At 40.6% G+C, this 20,166-nt stretch overlaps 1 protein-coding gene across 1 annotated transcript in view; it reads left to right on the top strand.

Moving 5' to 3' along the window:
• The window catches only part of PSMB7 (proteasome 20S subunit beta 7), a 53,272-nt gene that overhangs the window by 17,853 nt on the left and 15,253 nt on the right, over positions 1 to 20,166 (top strand). Inside the window, exon 6 of the mRNA XM_080927235.1 lies at positions 8,634 to 8,692. Coding sequence (XP_080783361.1) covers positions 8,634 to 8,692 — 59 coding nt within the window. The remainder of the gene's footprint in view (positions 1 to 8,633; positions 8,693 to 20,166) is intronic.

The following is a 20,166-nucleotide window of genomic DNA, read 5'->3' as shown; positions in this document are numbered from 1 at the left end:
CCTCATGAGGGTTTAGATATAATACTCAGTGCTTACTCAGGAGTGAAAACATCAAATTAAACTGTTTATGCTGACAAAGGACAAATCTGGATTTCAGCAAGCCATGCAAGATTGTCTGATTGCTTGCCCTGCCGCCTGCCTCTGAAGCTTTTGGCCAAGGCTCATAATGAAATGCATGCATACAATTAAACCTTTTCAAGTCTGTGGCTTATTCTCACTGAGCCTGGAGAGGTGCTCCACTGCTCTCTAGTGGCTGAGCGCAGTCCCCTGGTACCAGCATTGCTTTATATTCATAAATCAGCTTTTCACACACTGGCATTGTTGGCCCTCAGTGCAAGCACCAGTACCAGGAGACGAGGCCTTGTAGGCAGGAATGGAGTGAAAAATGACCTCCATCCGTAGGTCTGTGGAAAGCACCAGATTTTCTGCAGGAAGAGCGGCCAGTTGACTAACAATGAGCAAGTGTGAGTAAGCACTCTGTCAGGAAGAGCTGACACTGATGGATTAGAAAGTTCTGCGGTGACTCCTTTATCGCTGCATACATCTTCCACCTTGGCAGACCACAGTGGCAGACAGGTCCTTGGGTGCTTAAAACGGACTGCTCTTTAGCAGAGGCAGCCTTTTTTCCCCCCTCTGTGAAGATGTGGTAAAATTGATTTGGGGAAAAGCAGTGGGGATCCATTTCTTGCTGTCTCTTAGAACTTCTTGACATTGAGAAGAGAAATTTTGAACGCCTTGGTTCCCATTAAAGCTGCCACTCAGGGACCTGTTGAGAATGAGTATATCAAGTCACTGTTGGAGAACAGGGAGATTGTCTCAGAGTCATTACAATAACAAGTTTTCATTGAGCTCTGACTATCTCCTAGCATTCAGCTTTATATACGTCTTCCAGAGCCTGCAGGAGTCACTGATCGGAACTTGAGCTATTGCCACTCTGACTGTGTGGGGAAAGGAAGCCAGTGGAACTCCTGCACTGGACATCCCAGGTTTTGAGGCAATGGTACCTCAGAGTGATGTACCCAGAGAGACCAGGGAGTTCAAAACTGTGCCCTACATGAGCAGCTGTGTGATTACAGAGCTTGGGCAACTGGCATGTATGTCCCAAGTTGCTTCTGAGTTGGGCCTGGGCTTCCTAGCCTCTGGACCTTCAGTCTACTTGTCAGCTGCTTTGTTGTAGGAAAATAATTTGAAACAAGTGGAGTATCAATTCTAGTCTTTAAAATGGGGACTATCCTGTATACATGACTTTAGGGCTGAGGACTTTGGGACCATCAGTAAATACCCACCTTCCCCACAGTCTGAGTTTAAGCATGGGTCTTAGAAGCAGCAGATTTTCTCCTGCCAAATTCTTAGAGCTTGGGTAGGCAGCACATTGTGGAGAAGCATTTCAGTTTTGATTCCTCCAGTTGTCTAGTAACAGTGATTATAGAATTGTTACATTTGGTTTAGTATTTAAGCAAACATTGGTATATGAAAAGAGTATGCTACATACCTCCCAAACCCAAAATTGCACACAGTCTGTGTTAATGCTATCATTTTTAAGCATACAGAGCAAGTAAGAGGCTGTGAGTTTTCATAAGACATTTCGGATTTTGTTCTGAATTCTTACAGAAAAAAAGGTTTAGGGTGAAGCATAGGTTGAACATCATAACTCTGACTTGTGAAACCGTGGATCTTGACTCTGCAGGTAGATACCACATTGGACTTCATATGACAGGTTGCAGCGGGAACTGAGATCTCCTTACGTATTGCATAAAATTACCTTCAGGCTATGTGTATAGGTTGCATATGAAGCAGATGATTTCATGTTTAGACTTGATTCCCATCCCAGGATATCTCATTATAATTGTATGTATGCATATTTCCCCAAATCCGAAATTCAAATTATTTTTGATCCCGGTCATTTTGGATAAAGTCTTTTCAATTCACACTAATGCTGTTAAGTATCTTCTGAGGTTTCAGAAAATTAAGACTAATTCTATTTTTGAAAACTGTGGCTATTGTAATATAAAACACTCCTAGAATATATATCTAAGTGTCAGTGGTAGACAATAGCAGTTCATGTAGTCATTTAAAACATTAACTAAAATTCAAATATGTTTTCTGAATTTTTAAGTAAAACTAAAGTTATAAAGCAATACAGATTGTATTCAGATGTGTGGTAATTAGCTTAATTCTAGGCTCACTTGCTAATCTGGACTTTAATTTTGCTTTCCTTTTTAAGAGGCAAGTTGTGGAAGGGAGAAAGCCCTGTGACTCTCCGGAGGATGGTGTAGCTCATTGGCATTATGCTCACCGGGCATGTGTGAAGCCCTAGGTCCCAAGCCAGTGCCACAGATACAAACAAAAAAAAAAAAAAAAAAAAGAAAGAAAGAAAGAAAAAAGTGGAGGTGGAGACGAGGAGGATGACAGTATTGAGGCAGGAAAATCATTTTTCCATGTCAATCTAGGCTGTGGAGGAAGAATGTTCAAACCAGACCAAACAACAAAACCCCCCCTTCCAGTGACACACACAAATTTTGGCTTCAGAATTGCAGATGAGAGTATGAGACATGAAATTGGATCAAGTTCCTTATCTCTGAGTGTTACTCTGTTTAAAAAGTGTGACTAGTACAATGTTCCATGTTTGAAGAGCCACAGAGCCAATGGATGTCAGTGTGCCCTGGAATTCCTTATGATCATGTGTCTGTTGCTGTTGTTTGCCAGTCTGCTTCTAGATGAGTGCTGGTGTGCTCTAGACTTCATTAGAGGGCTGGCTTTCCTGAGTCAGTCAGTCCTAAAGAAAGTTTCCTTAGGACCAGGTAAAGAGAGACAGATATACTTATGTTGACTAGACTAACTGCTACTTTTCTTGGTCCCAACTCACACATTGATTGACTTTCCATCCAGCCTGTGTGAGGATTTCATGAGGAGCTGCTGCTTCTGTTGCTGCTAGATGTAATGGAAGCAAGGTCTTGGTGACTTGCTATTTTTGCTTCTTTGTTTCATAATGTTAGATTTTTCTCTAGGTTTATACCTTAAAATTACAAGCAGTGTGATTTTTTTTTTTTTTTTGAAGAGAAAATTTAAAGTGCAAGTAAACAGTAGAAATAGTCATTCAGAAGTAGGCAGCTATTTTGACTCATGGGCTTGCAGTTTTGTGTCATTGGTATTATGGAAGGACATCTCCCAGTACTACTGTAGAAGATGTTTTCTCTCCTGAAGGTTCTCTATGGACCCTTTTTATTGCAAATAAAAATACTTCTGTTTTGACATGTTTAATTGACTTGTTCATATAATACTGTGTTTATTTCTTCCATTCTTGCTTATTAGAACTTTAGGTTTCTCTAGGTTTTTGTTTTATTGCTGCTGTTTGCTGATCTAAACAATGGCCCTTCTTTGTATATGACTTTATTTCTTAAAGCACAACTTCTGATTTCCAAATTGCCAACAGAAAAGTTTTGTCCTCTTTTTTGCCTCTTCCAATAATTTAGTGCCCACCATATCATATTTTTGTTGGAACTAGTTGTTACTCTTTTTAATCTTTGTTAATTTAAAAGACAGACAATGGTTGCTTTATTTTAATTTGCTTTTCTTTGACTAATAATGAAGTGCTTCTGACTGTGTATCTCTGTCTTCTCAGCTTATAAACTGCTGTATCTTTGGAAATGATGTTTTTGTGTGAGCTTTTTTTCTATTAATTTTCTGCATTTTACACTTTTTTAAGTCTCAACTCTTATAATTTATATTACAGTATTTTTTTTTTTTTTTTTTTTTTTTTTTAGCCAGTGGCTTTGGACTTACAAAAACAGATATTTCATTTAAAATCTTGGGTGAAGCTGTGACCTTTGGGTATGAATGTATCAGCCCCTTCTGGAGGTCAGCAGTTGTGGTTGGCTCCCCAGTGTCTTCTCAGGTCTGTAGGTGGGACAGTGGTAGGGTTGACCGTGCCCTCTTCCCAGGTCTTGGCGAGGTATCATTTGCAGGAAGAGTCTTTTAATGAGCATCGTGCTAGGGCAGCCAAGACCAGGCAGTGCCCACCTGAGTGGCTGCTGTGGATTAAGAATACATAGAGCATAGTTCCTGGCCCTGCAAGCGCCAACTCCCTGGGATGCAGATTTTCTTCTATGTCTGTCTTTCCACAGCCTGGCTTCTCGGTGTGTTAGGTATCAAGCGAAGCTGCACCAGTGAGGATTGAACACGATGGAGGACAGTGGGCCTGGGGGATGGTAAGGTCGGGAGCCACTCCAGGGCTTGCACAAAATTATCTCTAAATGCCAATCACTGAATTGTTCCTTGCCTTTTCTGTTTTGAAGAGCTTTGTTCTGGAAACAGCAGTAGCTACTCAGTCACTGTGGGTGATCTGAAAAGGCAGACTTGTGAAGGTTGCTAAGGAGCAACTGCGTGGAAACTCCTGATGAGATGGAGAGCGTCACTGGTAGAATTCAGAAACCCAAGAAGGTAGCCTACTCCTGTGGCAGTTGGAGGCTTGGCCATATTAGGATAGGAATTGGATGTAGCTTTGTTGCTTCAAGACATCTTTTTGAAAATTGAACTTGGGTTATCTAATCGCCTTTATTCATTCTGGTGTGGTGAATTAGGCACCAGGCAGTACATGTTCTTTTACACCTCATAAGATGTCGGTTGCTATCATCATTCCTTAGGATCTGTTCAGTTTTCCTGGCTCCTGGCCAGTTGCTTCTATTCATCATGGTATAATCCAACATGGACCTGTTCGGTGCTTATATGCTAGCTTGGTGTATGTCTGTAGCTGTGGAAGAGTGGACAGTTGAATGGTAAGCTCTCATGGGGTGGCTGGTAATCAGAGAAGACTCTTGGGAAGAAGTGGTATCTCAGCTGGGGTTTGAAGGTGATTGAGAGTGCTGTGAACTGTCAAGGGGCCCAGGGACTGCCACATACCAAGGTGGGAAGGCTGAAAATAGCATGGGCATTTGAGAAGTGATGGTAGAATGTGAAGTATGTGCACTGGGGAAGTGAAGGGAGGGCCTAAGGGTAGTGGTAAGACATGGTCATAACCAGTCTTGTGTGTTCTTTCTGAACGCATATAGACCTGTGTGAGAAGGCCACATAAGGGAGCAGCTGAGATGGAATTCTGCCCTGTGCATGTTGAGCCTATAATCCTGGCTGAGATGGTTACCACTGCAGTGGGTTGCTGTAAAAACTAGGTGACATTAGGCATTACGTGTGGCACGATGGTCCTGTTTGCTTCTCCCTGGTGTACTTTCATTTCTGCCAGGGTGGGAGTTCATGGAGCACTCTCCATGTATATGTTGTATTCACAGAGCTCCACATATGGAAAGCAGGTGTCATTAGCATCTGGCTTCTTAACTGCACAACGAAGTGTATAAAGCACAATCCCACTTGTATCCTCTCTTTCTGTATATTCCATTTGTATGGGAAACCAGATAGTTTGGAACTCAGGTGTCCGTTTTTTTTTTTTTTTTTTTTTTTTTTTTTTTTTTTTTTTTTAGAATAGAAAATAGTGCAAATAGTCCTTCTAAAGAATTTGCCCTGGCTTTGTGTATGGTAATGCCTGACCAGGTGGCTAGAAGCTGAAGCAGTGGATAGCTTGGGGCGTCTATTAATGGCATATGGGGAAAGTGAGGTGTGTTGTATGGCATTTGTCTGATGATTTGTTGTATCTGGTTCTGGGCTAGGACCAAGATCTGGGAGCTTCAATAAACATTAGCAATATTGTTCTTGTCTTTTTTTTTTTTTTTTTTTTTTTTTTAAATTGACAGTTTCTTTTTTCTGTGCCTCTCATTGCATTGCCTTGAAGTTCTGTGATGATTTTACTCTGCCCTCTTGTGGCTTTGACAGTTGCACTCCTATGTGAATCGTTACCCAAACTTTTGTGTGTAGCAGATGTGTGCAGCCAAAAATCTGTTGACAGGGACTGTGCCATTTGCTAGCACTTCTATGGTCTCATGTGAAGGGGGCGCCAGAGCCTTCCTTTCCTGAAAACTGAGGGTAGGAGCTAATTGCAAATGATGTAGAAATTCTCTTGAGATTGAATCTCAAGAATTTCAAATGTACTTTTACATTTCTTTTGGAACCTCTTTGTCTTTGGCTTCAGAGGGAGCAGAATCAAGCATAGTTCAGGAGGCTTTTTCCAGAGAATGTCTCCTACTGTGTGTGCTAAAGATGGAGGTATAGACAGGAAAGCAGAAATATCTTGTTCGTGTCCTTCCTATGCTCACCACTTCTATACTGTGGAGTGCTCTCCTGACCCCCACAAACACATAGCAGACCCTTACTGATCCAGTAGTTGAGGGTTCGGTACATCTTTTCCGCTTACACAAATTATGTCTGTGGTGTCACTGCCAAGCAGAAAACAGCTTCTGATCAAGGAAGAATTGTTTGGTTGGGCAGGAACAATTGTTTTTCATTAAAATATTGAATGAAATTGATCAGAAGCAGATACAAGCCTAGGAGACAGAATAGAGTAAAAGTTCTTACCAGGAAAGAAGGGCCAGGAGACCAAAAAAAAAAAAAGGCCAGCAATTTTTTTTCCCCAGGAAAAATGCCTTTAAGCTAAGCTTGGTTTGTTTCTTTAACAATAATTCATTTCCATTCTCTACAAAGTTGTTAGCTCTTGGGTAAATACCCTGTCTTTTTGTATCCTTTTAAAATGTGGATTTCGAGCCTGTTAGTCCATTTACCCTTGGGCTCTTCCTCAAGATAGATAATCTCGGACACTTTGGAAGGCAAGCCTGCCTTTGGCCACTCTGCAGGAACGTTTTGTATCTAGAAGAATTTTTTTTTTCAGAGATTTCCTCATTTGCAATTTTCTTGTTTCCTCCTGACAGCTGTCCTTTGTTTTCCACAAAAAAACCAGCTTGGTTTTTCCTAGTGAGACCTAGAGAATTAAGGTTTCTACTTGTGCCTTGAAACAGAAACCAAGAGGTTTTTTTGTTTGTTTGTTTTGTTTTGTTTTCCTTTGACTCCTGAATTTCCTGGTGAGCTGGGAACTAATGAAGCCATTGGTGGAATGTGACCCTCTTTCCACATTTTTCAAGGATATGTTTATTTTGAAATCAGAGGCTTGATTTGGTGAGCCTGCCCCTGCATATGCCGGGGTGTTTTGGATTATATCTATTCCATATATGTTTAATGTCTGTCTCCTTTCCAAAGAGCTTTTAATGTTCCTTTAGACTATATTAGGGTTTTGTTTTTAACCCCAAAAGAGAAGAAATGCAAGAAGGGGAAATGGGGTTGCCTTTGCTCCCAGAGTCTAAATGAATAGTCATTGCTTATAATGCTGGTCTACACTTGACGTTTCCCACTGCTTTGGATGTGATGTATCCGGTACTGTGAAGGTAATGATCCTCAACCACAGCAATATTCTGTAACAGGAGTATCTGTCATATTCATCGGGATTACCATGTTCATTGATTTGTGTCTGTAAATCTGCCGTTTCTACCCTTTAAATTTGATCTATAATTGGACCTCCTTAAATGGTTCAGATAAGGTAGTCTGTATTTCCTCAGTGCAGTGTTGCTGTCAGCTTCTCCTTTTTCATTATACATTCAGCAGACTTGATAAAATCAGCAGGACACCTCATTTGAAACTGTTTAATCGCCGCCTTTTTCCTTTGCTAAACCATTGAGGTGGTCAAGCGATGTACACAAATCATTTTAAATAGAAAATATGGTTTTCTCTGTGACCCAGCTAAATAGATAGTGTTATGCAAAACAAGTTAAAAAGTAATAAATGCCAAAAAATCTTCTAATTGGAGTAAAAAATTGTGGGCAGCTGTATCCTCTCGCCAAAAGTAGAGAACCCTGAAATAATGCCAGAGCCCTGTACAGATAGATGACAATTTCCTAAAGATTCTCTGGGTTCTGAACAATGCAAGTTTAAATTTTCAAATAATGCTGAGCTGCCTTTGTGTCCACTCTGGCCAGGCTTATTTGTAATGCCTTACGTCCAACCTTGGTAGGGATAAATTTGCTCTGTTATCTGCACAGTATAACCTTTCAGCCATTGCTATTGTTGTAATAAATTTTTGTATCTTTGTCATTTTGTCTACTCAGCTCTTACTCTTCAAAGTACAAACTAAAAATAATAGCTCCAAATAAATGCCACAGAATGCAGTGTTTCACAGTTGTAGCAGGGTAACCTGGTGGCGCAGCGCAAAGTCCCATTACCATCGCTGGTTCCGTGTCTTCCTCCCTGCCTATGAGCCAAGGTGACTCTACCAGGGCCAGCTCATTAAAACACTGTCTTCTTAACGGGTTTGGTATTTAGCACTGTGTCCAGCAGCTTGCCAAGGCAAGTGTGGAATGCAGGCTTTCCCACACAGGATAGAGGAAATTACCGGGCACTTACCTCTTGGAAAAATACAAATTCTCCATGACCTCATTTTTAAGCTTCAGCATTTCAGTGTGACTGATGAAGGGTTGGCCCTGCCAGTGATGGGAGGGCAATTGCAGGTTAGCTGACCAAGTAGTAAGTGACTCCAGACTTTGGAAGAGCACCAGGTTTTGTTTGGATGTGGCCTCTAGACTTGACACACTACATTTGAATGTGACACTGGGCATGTTTGACTGATTTTGCTGTCCCAAGGTAAACTCAAGATGGAGAAGCTGAGTGTTGCTAATATACTCTAAAAGTTCATCTTTTTCTTACAGGTTCTGGCTCCTTGGCAGCAATGGCTGTGTTTGAAGATAAGTTTAGGCCAGATATGGAGGTATGTAAGCTCCTGTAGTTTCCTTCTTCTAGATATTTTCCCACTTGTATGTCAAACAGTTACAAATTGATTCCTCCCCCAGAGCTTGCACAACACTGTCATTTCGTGGACGGTTTTTGGCACAGGTTTAAACATTGAGGAGACCCACTTCTTGGGAAAACGTTATTTGTGGTGGCCCTGTTGTGTTCTCCCTCAGGCTTGAGGAACCAGTGCTGTTCGGCTTTGCCCTGGGCTCTTTCAGGCTTCTTGCAATGTAGGATATTTTCCTGTGTACTGAGATTTTTGTGTCAGGATGCCAGAACAACCTGTTTTTCTGTTCTCTCACTAAAAATAGAGCAACTATGTATGTCTTTCATGTCACACAGACCTGACCTAAAAATGGGTCAGTTTTTAAAATCTCTGAATTTTCCAGTCTCTGGCAGAAGTTGGGACAAAATTCTGCTCACGCTCAGGGTGTTATGGATCTAATATCCCAAATATATTTGTAAGGGATTGTTTCATTATATTTTCTTTGGTATTAGAAGAGATAGAATCTTATGAAAGACATTTGGCCTGTCTACTTTAATGATGCATACATTTACCACGAAAGCCTCCCCAGAGAAATCCCTCTTGCTGCTTCCAAAGGTGTGGTCAGTTTGCTGGGTGTCTGTGGTACCAATGGTACCTGCCCCACTCCCACCCCATCCTCAGATGCACTTTCTCTGCACCCTGAACCAGTGCTGAGCAGGAGTCCTAAGGACAGTCTTCTCTGTTTCTACTTGATGTCTTCATCATTAGTTTTTGTTAAGGAGTGTCAACTCTTTTCATAGGTAAACAGTCTAAGTGTGTTTTTACCTCACCTTTTTGTCCTTTCTGATTTTGGAAGTGTTTTGTTTAGAATCCCAAGGACAGACATTAGTGAGAATTAACTTTTTAGATGGTATATTAAAAATATTTTGTTCTTTATTCTGTCATTGTCATTGGAGCAGTAAATGTCATGGAGTTCCAGTGTTCTCTTTGCCCTTTAGGTTTGGGCCAATTTCTAGAGAGAGAACATTGGCTTATAGTACTGATCAGCCAGGACAGGTGTCTCCTGTGCCCTTGGAACATGAGGATAACACACAAGTGATATGTCCCATGGGTTCCATTTCTTCCTTTTTTCTTAGTTACAGGAATTAAAACATACAGACTCTAGGCAGATATTTTTTATTAAAAAATGATAGCATCTGAACTCCAATTAAGAAGAATAAACAGGGCCACGCGTAAAACTGTAAATGAAATTAGAATTTTGTTCTCATTTCTCAGTGTGAAAATTTATTCCTATATCAGCATTATTTTTTGTTTGGTGTACTTTAAATACATAGAGAAAAAATTATGTATACTAGGTCACTTCAAAAGGAAAGAAACCAAAACCAAGGCCTCTAGTTTTCTACAGAAAAAAAGGCTTAATGTCAAGCACCTCTTTAAACCACATTAATCTTTTCAGACTTTCTTGGAAGTTTTGTCTTTTCCAACTAATTAGACTCTCCATATGTTGAAGAAAACTGAGAATTGCAGAAAGAATTAACGTCTGAGGCACATTAAAAGTGACTTGATTTTCTACTAAAGTAATTTTTATACTGTGTCAGGTCTGAACTCTTAAATGTTCAAAGGTGGATGTGATTTGGAGAGAAGAGGGAAATATCAGCCTCCCTTCAGTAAAACTTGGGATTCTTATCATTCTAAAGAGAGCATTTCTCAGATATAGTATGCCTGTGTTTGAAACATTGAATGTTCTTCTACATTACCTGGGAGCCCGAGAGACAGGTTGAAATAATTATCATCGTATAAATTTATAATTTTAGGTTGAAATTTAACATAGCCAATTAGTGAAAATCACTATAAAGCTCAAATGATAGTCTTAACATATATATCGATTTGGGAGTGTGGCTTAGTAGTAGAGCATTTGCCTGTCGTGAGGCCCGGAACCTGACCCTTACTTACCCCACAATACTCACAGGTGACATGATTTTAAGTATGTCAAGTAAATAAAAACATTAGCAAAGCTATTTTCATGTGGTCCTATTTAAAATGTACTCTTAGGAAGTTTTGCCAGGCAGTCATGAAGCATGCCTTTAATCCTAACACTTGGGAGGTAGAGGCAGGTGTATCTACAGATTGAGTTCCAAGATAGCCAGGGCCACACAGAGAAACCTTGTTTCAGAAAACAAGACAAGTTTATTGGGGAGACCTCACTTAGTCTTGGGTCTTGACTTTGCCATTTGTGTGTTGTGCTATTTTTCTGCCTTGTCCATGTACCTAGGCTATTACTTCTCTCTAAAATATTCTTTAACAATAAATTGATACAGTTTACATGTCATAAAATGCACAGGAATAGAGTCACAGTCAATGAGCCTTAGCATTGTAATCGCAGTTAACTGTCATTATATCTGAATGTTGAAGTTTCTTTGCCTTTAGAGTCCCTTTTCAGTCAGCCTTTTCTTGAGCTTTCCCATGGCCCTCTTATTTTGTCTTAGATTTACTTTCTAAGTAAATATAAGATATAGTGATATAGTTAGTATCATGAAATCCTGGGTATTATGTGCTTGTTTTAATGTTCTCTAAGATGCTGGAAAGTGAGTGCATGTTGTTTATAAATATACCAGCCCAACATAAGTCCAGGGTGAACATTGAGTGTTGGGGAACAGAAGGATATTAAGAACAGAAGTCACTTCAGCTATTCTTGTCTGTTCACATTCTTGCTTGCTGTTGACTTCTGATTGCTGTTGTTCACCAGTGACCCTCAGGGATTTCTTATCAATCTATGTCTCTGTGCTCCTTCTTAACCTCTGTTCTACATGTTTGGTGGCTGTTTTCATGGGTATCTTTCCCACTTGTCAAGGAATGGGAGTACCTTGAGTGCTAGAGGTCATGAGACAATCTCTGTTCTTCAGCTTCCAGCTTTCACTACTTGGCTTGAGCTAAAGCTAAATCTGAGTCATCAAAAACCACCTGACGACCCAAAGGGACTTTGTTTCCTTTCTGTCTGGAAAGTTCAGAACATACTTTTGAGACAACGGGAAGATAGCCAGTATCTTTCTCCACAGTGATAGAGACATCCCATTAAGTACTCAGGGGCAGAAGGTGGGGCACTGGGCAAGCAAGTACCCATTGAGAACAGTCCAGAAAAGCTGCTGTCAACCCAGCTGAGACTCTTAAGCACCCCGATATAGGCTCTGCTATTGTAGCTCATCTGAGCCTTGGGTTTGCCACCAGTGAAAGCTCTTAGTTCAGAGTTTCAGAGAAACAAGTAGCTAGCTGGTGAATTTAAGGCATATTAAAAGGCAAAAAAAAAAAAAAAAACCCCACAAAAAACAAAAACAAACAAAACAAAAACAAACCCCAAAAACAAAACAACCGTAGCTAGTTGATACCCAAGTGTTGCTTGGAGCAGTCTTATAATTTTCACTGTCCTGCTTTTCTCCCTTGCTGTTAACCTGGAGGACTGAGGGTTGGGACTATCTTTATTCATTCTGTTTTCGTACATGTATCGTAGGATTGGCACCTAATGGAGATTTAGCCGCTTTGGCTTTTGTTTGTTTCTCCCACTTTGTAGTCCAAGTTGGCCTTAAATGTTTGATCCTTTTTTCTGCCTTTACTTGGTGCTGGGATTACAGGTGTTTGGCACATACCTAGTCAGTCAGTATTTGTGGATAGGTAGATTCAAATGGGCTGAAAGGAACTACTGAGTTGTGCTCAAGTTCATCCCACTTTGAAGTAGCCTGTAGACTTTACCTTTGGTGTTCATAGTGTTCAACTGTGTTAGAAAGGAAAAATTTATCAAGGTAAATTTTTTTTTACTGGTAATAAATACATTATTACCAGTGTTGTTATCATTACTTAGAAAAAAGAACTTATTTAGGCATTGTATTAGAATAGTAGGTTTTAAATGTGAAGGGTGACATTTATTTCAGAGATGGGAAACTGCATGTTGCCATGCCTTCTGATTCTTTTCTCAGTCGTTAAGGCCTGTGTAAGAAACCCGATAGTGATTGTGATCCACAGCGTATGGGGACTCTAGTGTTACTCATACTGTGGCTTTTCAGATCATTTCCCATTCAGTTTTATGGAATGTGACTAGAGTACCTGGAAATGCTCTGTTAGTCCAGAAGTGCAGACTTTGCCTTGGGGTGAGAAAGAATGAAGCTCTTGGATGGCTAACTTAGGGCACCTCTCCTTCTAGTCCCTTTCTCTATTAAGAAGGAATGTTTTCATTTGGCCCGGTGAGAAATTTCAACTCTTGAAGATTACAATTCATTAAAATGGGTAGAAGATTAATATTTAGTCTGTCAAGATCAATACTGTCCCCTCTTTGCACTAATTGTCAGAATACTGTGCGAAGGCCGCCGAAGGCTAGTGGTGTGCGGCAGGACCCTGACATCACAGGGAGTGGATTCAAAGGCAAACTGTCCTGCACCCTCTGGTATCGGCTTGCAAATTAGCATCTGGAATCTAATTAAACAAGCTTAATGAAAGCAGCAGCTGAATGCTGCTGGAGAAGGCAGTCAGCTTCCCCCCACTCCCCCATACATATTCTTACCATTGGAGCTGGTCACCAAACACATTGTGAGCACAGTTAAAAAATTAGCATTTATTTGAAGAATAGAAACTGTTTTCATTCTGTTATGCGTTTGGCATGCTCTGACGTCCCATGAGAGCCATGCCACAGCAGATAGTGCACAATATTTATAAATCTATGACAGGCAATAATAGCAACTTGAAAAATTCTTTTGCTAGAATCTCAAGTTGAGAGCTGCCAAAAGCTGAGAGGATCAGATCTGCAGTGGCAGCTGCTGTGCCCTACAGTTAGAATTCTAGACTTTGAAGATTCTCAACTTAAAGCAATGAAGACTGCAGGCTTAGCCAATTTTGCAGGTTTCTAGAGCTCTGGCTCTCTGCCTTTTGAAGATGACTTGTTGAAGTTCCTACCACTGCCGGAGGCATGCTAACACCAGCAGGATCTTTCCCCCCAGTCTTAGTGTGGCTTCAGTTTTAAGTAGCACATGCTTTGTCACTGCCCACTGTGATGGCCCTTTCTGTGGTTGCAGTACCCAGTGATGAGCTCTTACCCTGTACCCTTCAGAGGAAAGTAGGAAGATAGATGGTGACGCATACAAGTACCACTTGAGCCATCTGATTTATGGACTCGTACTTTATTTCTTGACCAATGCTGGCCTCTAGAGAAGTGCTTGCAGATAGCTAAAGATGTGAGCAGCTATTGCCCTAAAGGCTTGTGGTTATCTCACAAATGTGATGCCAAGCACCTAGCTCCCGAAGAAACAGGGTTAATCTGTCATTGTGGGCAGCTATAGATCCATTTAAATAATGGAAGACTTGATATCAATATGCTGCTCTGACAGCAAACCTTAGAAGTGTGTGTTTATTTAAGTAGCAGAAGCAAAGCTGCAGACTTCATATTTGCTGTGCAGAGGGATAGTAGTGGTGGAAATCTGCATTATTTTGATTTTTAAAAAGTCTGTTGCGTTTATCACATACCTTGGTCCCAGAGGGAAACAAACATAATTCAATGTAGTTATCTAGAAAGGGGAATGAGGCTTAGGTGCTAGAGGATTAGGGGCTAGTCTGTTTCTACTGTACTTGCAGCATGGGTCTGGGTGCTCGACTGCAAGCCAAGTTTCGGAGACCTACCTGCAGTTTGCTGAGAGGAATAGATGCAGGCAATAGAACACCTTCTGTGGCCGTGTACACAGATTGGCTCTCTAAAACATGGTAAATGTCTTCTGTCACATTAGCAGCCACTGAGAGGATCTCATACTAGGCTTAGTGGTTTATGGCATAGAGAGGTGAGAGCCTTCCTTCCCATCTGGAAGCTCACTGTCTAAGACAGACCTGTTTGGTAGATATGAGTACAGCATAAGTCTGTGTGTCATGGAAGTGTTGCTTTTGGGGGGAAGATAGTGAATGGAGTGGCTGTAGTCTCAGATGTTTACCGGAAGTTAGTGTTTTGTTATCCACACTTTAAAGGAAAGAAAACCAAGCTGTAGGAAGATCAGTAACCTGTGTGAGGCTACACAGATGGTCAGCAATGAGGTCAGGATTTGAACTCTTACCAGTCTGACTTTGAAGTTGTTTAGCTGAAATCAGCTACTGTGTTGTTGTGTCTCTTTGCTCAGTGTGTAATTTCTGACAATAGCGAGGAAGGTGTGTTACTTGTGGGGCAGTTCAGAGTGTTTCTTTCTTCTGGCTAGGTCAACAGAAAGCCAGGTATATGTCAGAGGGTGCGCACAAACATCAGCCCACTTGTCTGCTGAGCATATCCATGGGAGGGAGCCCAGAGCAGGAGAGAGATGTGGGAGGGGTAGGGGAAGGGGGAACCACACATTTGGCTATGCAGAGCTCTTTGTTTGCTTGGTTTTTGTGTTTTTGAGACTGGGTGTCTCTGTGAAGAAACCTTGGCTGTCCTGGAAAGACTTTAGACTTTCCTCTATAGACCAGGCTGGTCTCAAACTCAGAGATCCACCTGCCTCTGCCTCCCAAGTGCTGAGATTAAAGGTGTGTACCACCACTGCCCTGCTTCTTTTTTTAGATTATAACTTTTTTTTCCCTTATTCTCATCCTTATGTGTCCCCCATTCTAAATATTCTATGGTTTTTCTCCCCCAGAGTTTTCTGATGATTTTATTTACAAGAGAGTTGTGTTCTTTAGATGGCTGATGCACAGATGACACAATTCTCAGATTTAGTGGTGAGACTGAGAGCTCTTTAAATGCTGGGTGAGTGGCGTTTGTCCATTTGAGGCAAGTCACAAATAACTGGGAGGGGGAGGGGGGAGGCAGAGCAAGACTATTGCATTTGAATAATGAGGTGCTCTCTCTTCCCCAACTGCCAAAACTTTTTAATCTTCGTCAACAATTGTTCTGTCGCCATCCTATTTAGGTCGCATCTGTGGACTCTGAGCTCAGGACCCTGACAAGCAGCATATGAATTCTGTATTCATTAGTGATCTTGATCCTAATGCCTCTGTCCCTGCCACGGGGGCTCAGGTGTGGAAGCTGCTGGTTCATTCTCCCAGCTGACACCAAGAGGTTTAATGACTCTATAGGAAGGTGACCACTGACTGGGAGGTTTGCTGGCAGAACCCACACCACAGAGAGTGGTGATCAAGGAGGACTGTGGGTGTTTAGCAGAGCACCTTCCTATGCAGCTTGAACCCCATTGACATCAAACACATTTTTAAGTAAATGCAATTTTTAAAAAAGGCCTGACCTTAACAAATAGTAGAAATAGTGTCAGCTTGGAGAGCTTCACTTAACTTAGTTTTTCAGATTTCAATTTTTAAGCTGTATTTATGTGCTAGCTACATCAGTTTAACTGTCTTATATGTCTAGAGGGAAATGGTCCAGTTCAAACCAAAATTCTTTGAGTGCCGGCCCTTTTGTTTATTGTGATCTTTTAGTTTTAAAAATAATTAGAATGTTGTTGGGTAGTGGCGGCACATGCCTTTAATCACAACAGAAACAGGTAGATTTCTGAGTTAAGAGACCAGCCCGGTCTACAGACCCAGTACTAGGACAATCAGGGCCACACAGAGAAACCCTGTCTCAAACAACTACAAAACCCCCCAAAACTAGAATGTGAATTTATTGACTTGTGACATGTCATTAAGCATTTTGACCTTTTTTAGGTCACCATGTTCTAGAAACATTGGATTCTTTATTATGTAGTAACAAGTTTACTGATATACATAATTCACACCCATACAGTTTGCCTGTGTAAGTTAGCAGCTTTTACTGTGTTAATGAGAGTTGTACAGCCATCATCACTACATTTGGTTTTAGAATATTTTCAAACCTTCTGATTCAAAAGACCAGCATTGCCTATTTTCTGCAAAGCCACTAGATTTGGATGTCACTGTATGTGTTGGTTGTGTGTATGTGTGTGTGTGTCCTTATTTTTTAATAATGTTTCATTCATGTTGTGGCAGGTATCAGTGCATCGTTGTTTTAGTGATGGGATGGTCCATTGTATGGACATAGCATACATTGTATATCCATTAGTTGATGGACATTTGGATTATTTCTACTGTTTGGCTACTATACTGTGAACATCTCTTGTACATTTGTGGAGTGGGACTAACTTAACCTTTTATGGTACTGCCAGATTGTTCCATAATTTCTGTGTGGGTAGCAATGTAGGAAGGCTTTGATTGCTTCACATCCTTACCAGTGCTTACCACCTGTCATTTTGAGTACTGTTATCTATGTAAGGTGAACAGAACTGGAGATGTGTGAATGGAACCGTTTAATATTGGACTTGCTTATGAACTCTAGTTTTGGACATTGATGTGTATTTCTTTAAATAGTGAAAGGTCTCTTTTCAAGGCTCTTTTGAAGGTTGATTTTTTTCTGTGATTTTTTTTTTTTTTCTGTGATTTTCCCCCCTTTGATTATAATTCCTACTTACTGGTTTTCCTTAAGACCAGAAGCATTAGATGCAATAAAATTGTATCTTTATGCTAGATAAAGAAAATACATTAATTTCTTTAGTACTCTTTTTTTTTTCTGGTTTTAAAACTTTAGGTTTAGGGGGTGTCAGAACCCCCAAGATACACTTCCATAAGCCCTGCATGGAATTATTTATAGTGTTGCTTTCCAGTGGAATTGATTAGTGAAGCTTAGCAATAAATAGACACTGAAATCGGCATTTATGGGTTAGTAGGCGATTTAAGGGAATTTCCCCGTTAACTCTTTTGATGGATGATAATGGGAAGCGCCGTGGATAGGATGCCACCCACCAGCTCAGATGTATAGCCCCCTTTAAACATTGTGCTGGTAGACTTGGAGTGAGGGGTAAGGTCAGAGAAGGGATTATAGTCTCACTGGAGAGTAAGAAGACTAACGTAGGCTTGTCAAATTGGTTCTCTTTTTAAAAGTGAGTTTGATGCAAGGCTCTAGCTTCTATCTTCAGCACTGGGGGAAAGAAAAAAAAAGAATAAATAATCTTTGAAAGAACACCAAAATGGACTGGCAACATGGCTCTTCTAAAAGCACTTGCCATAAAAGCCTGGTAACATGAGTTTCATCCCTGGAATCCATGATGGAAGGAGAGAAATGAATCTCCTTAGTTGTCTTTTGATCCCTATACACACATTATGGCATGTGGTTGCTCAGAGGACCCCCACCCCTGCCCCCTAACAGAACAGTCATAAGTAAAATTAATGATTGCTTCCTAAAAGTTTGTTCTCTTGGCAGTGGAACCTGCCAGCAGCCTACTTGGTGAGGCAGAAAGGGACGACCTGAATTAAGGTCCCTCCCCTGCGTTTTCCTCATTCATATCAGTGTTCTTGTGGAACCGCAGAGGGCAAAGTTGTTTTTGTTTTGTTTTGTTTTGTTTTGTTTTGTTTTTCCTTGTGTCTGATGCTTGAAGAGGAGGACTTGGCCTCCTTTCATACAGCATTTGGATTTGACAGGATATTGTTTTTCTTTCTTAGATTCTTTGGGATTCCAGAGCCTTCTTGACTTAGATGTGGGTACTTAGACGTCCATGTCTTCTCAACTCTCTCTTGAGTGCTGGTTTACCATTAGTGGAGGGTTTTTATTTCTACCCTCGTTCTATTCTACTTTCAACAAAAGTTGGAAGTCAGATGTTTGGGATATGGGATTATGAAGAATTAAATTTGTCTTGTTCTTTTGTTTAATCTTGGGAAGAAAAGGAAGAGAAGCTAAAAGCAGTCAGTATTCCCAAATTCCCCTTGTGGGGGAGAGGTTCTTCTTGGGCCAGATTTCTGGAATTCAAGGTTCAATAAATCTTAGGGAAGTGACTGTAAATCCTAAGGGCATCTTATTTCTGATTCCTTGAGGAATAATTAGAGGATGATTACAAATAGTGACCCGACAAAGGCATTGACCTTAATTCTTTTAAAGAGTTTTTCTGCTAAATCTGTGCTGAGTTTCATACTCTTAAAGAATCTGTATGTGATCACTCAGCATTCTCGATGGTGCCAGCTGAGTGCAACACACTGCACATGGTGCTGAGCCAGGAGTGCTGTTGGAAGAGGCCGTCCTGAATATAGGGGAGACTTGTGTGCAGCCATTAGCGAAGCAGATGTAAAGAGGAGTTCTACACTGCAGTCGATACGATAGGTAATTATTTGTGATGCATTTCGTTGGAGCAGGTGCTCCTTTTGAAATGCTTTTGCTTCACATATTTCCTGTAGCTGTGAGATAGAGAGACATGCACCATGTAGGAGAAATATTTCACAGTATGTTGTCTGCACATGAGGCAAAAATCCAGCAAGCAAAGTAAGGCTTATTGTGTAGGGTCTGTGTGTTCAGAGGGCAGGAGCCAGATGCAGCAGTACCTAGTGTTTGCTGACGTCCGTGTGTAGGTAAAATGAGAAAGAAGATGATTCTGCTTAAATACTATGTGTTGTTATGTCTTCTCTTCTTGTCTGATAGTGTTGCTTCTGTTGACTTGAGTCTCACATAATTTAAGGTCTTAAAAATGATTCCTTTTTCTTCCTGGTACTAAGGTGACACCAAGATTTGGGATATCAAAGTTCCTTAGGAGAAGAATAAAGAAGCTCATAAGGAATTGTGAATCATAACTACTTCCAAGTGACTGTTGGGGGTGTGGGTGTGAGCACGGATTCCAGTGTCAAAATCTGGCTGTGTTACAAATCTAAGGAGCTTCCTGTGGTCAAAAGCTTGTAGCCTCTCAAACAAAGGATTACTGCTTTTCTTGTGTATGGATTAAAGAAATACAAGAGATGAAGCATAGGACTGAGTGTTTTTGGATGGTAGCATAGAATCCTATAAGTTTGCCTTGGCAGGTAATTTGGCATAAATTGTTAATGTAAATCTGGGTTAGTGGTGAAGATGTTATTTTAGTAAAAAAGATAAACTGCTGATTAATTCAGCATAGAACTCAATTACAAATTGAAAGTGTCTCTGCGGGACTCCTGGGCCCTAAAGACAGCAGATGTTGAATTGATACTCCAGCATATTTCACAGTGGTATGAAATATTAACATGGTTTATTATACTTGTGTGGTGTATGATATCAAGAAGGGGGAGGTGCTGGGCATGTGGGTGCAAAGCAACCCAACATTACACATCCACTAATACACACTGAAGTGTGATTAGGAATTATAGGAAATTCCCCCTCCTTTTTTCCCCTTTCTTTTTAAAAAATGAAGTGGCTCTGTGGAAAAATTATGCTTAAAATAACATTTGGGGGCTAAACATTTAAATGTAGTGTCTATGTAGGTTTATGTTATACATACTGGTTAACATTAAAAAAAAGCAAGCATGGTACACACAGGTATTTAAGCATTCATAGAGACTGAGGCCTAGAGGGTCTGAACTGAGTTTGATGATATCATTGGTCAGCTTTGATGACCTAGAAAGTTTTAAATTGCTTCTGTGTTGTTTTTACCTTCTGATCTAACTAACACATGATAATTTAAAAACAAAACAAAACTGTATTTTGCACAGTC

This window comes from Micromys minutus (assembly GCF_963924665.1).
Source record: "Micromys minutus genome assembly, chromosome: 13".
In the NCBI taxonomy this organism is placed as follows: domain Eukaryota; kingdom Metazoa; phylum Chordata; class Mammalia; order Rodentia; family Muridae; genus Micromys; species Micromys minutus.
The sequence above is the reverse complement of the archived record's forward strand: the minus strand, read 5'-3'. Positions and strand labels throughout refer to the sequence as shown.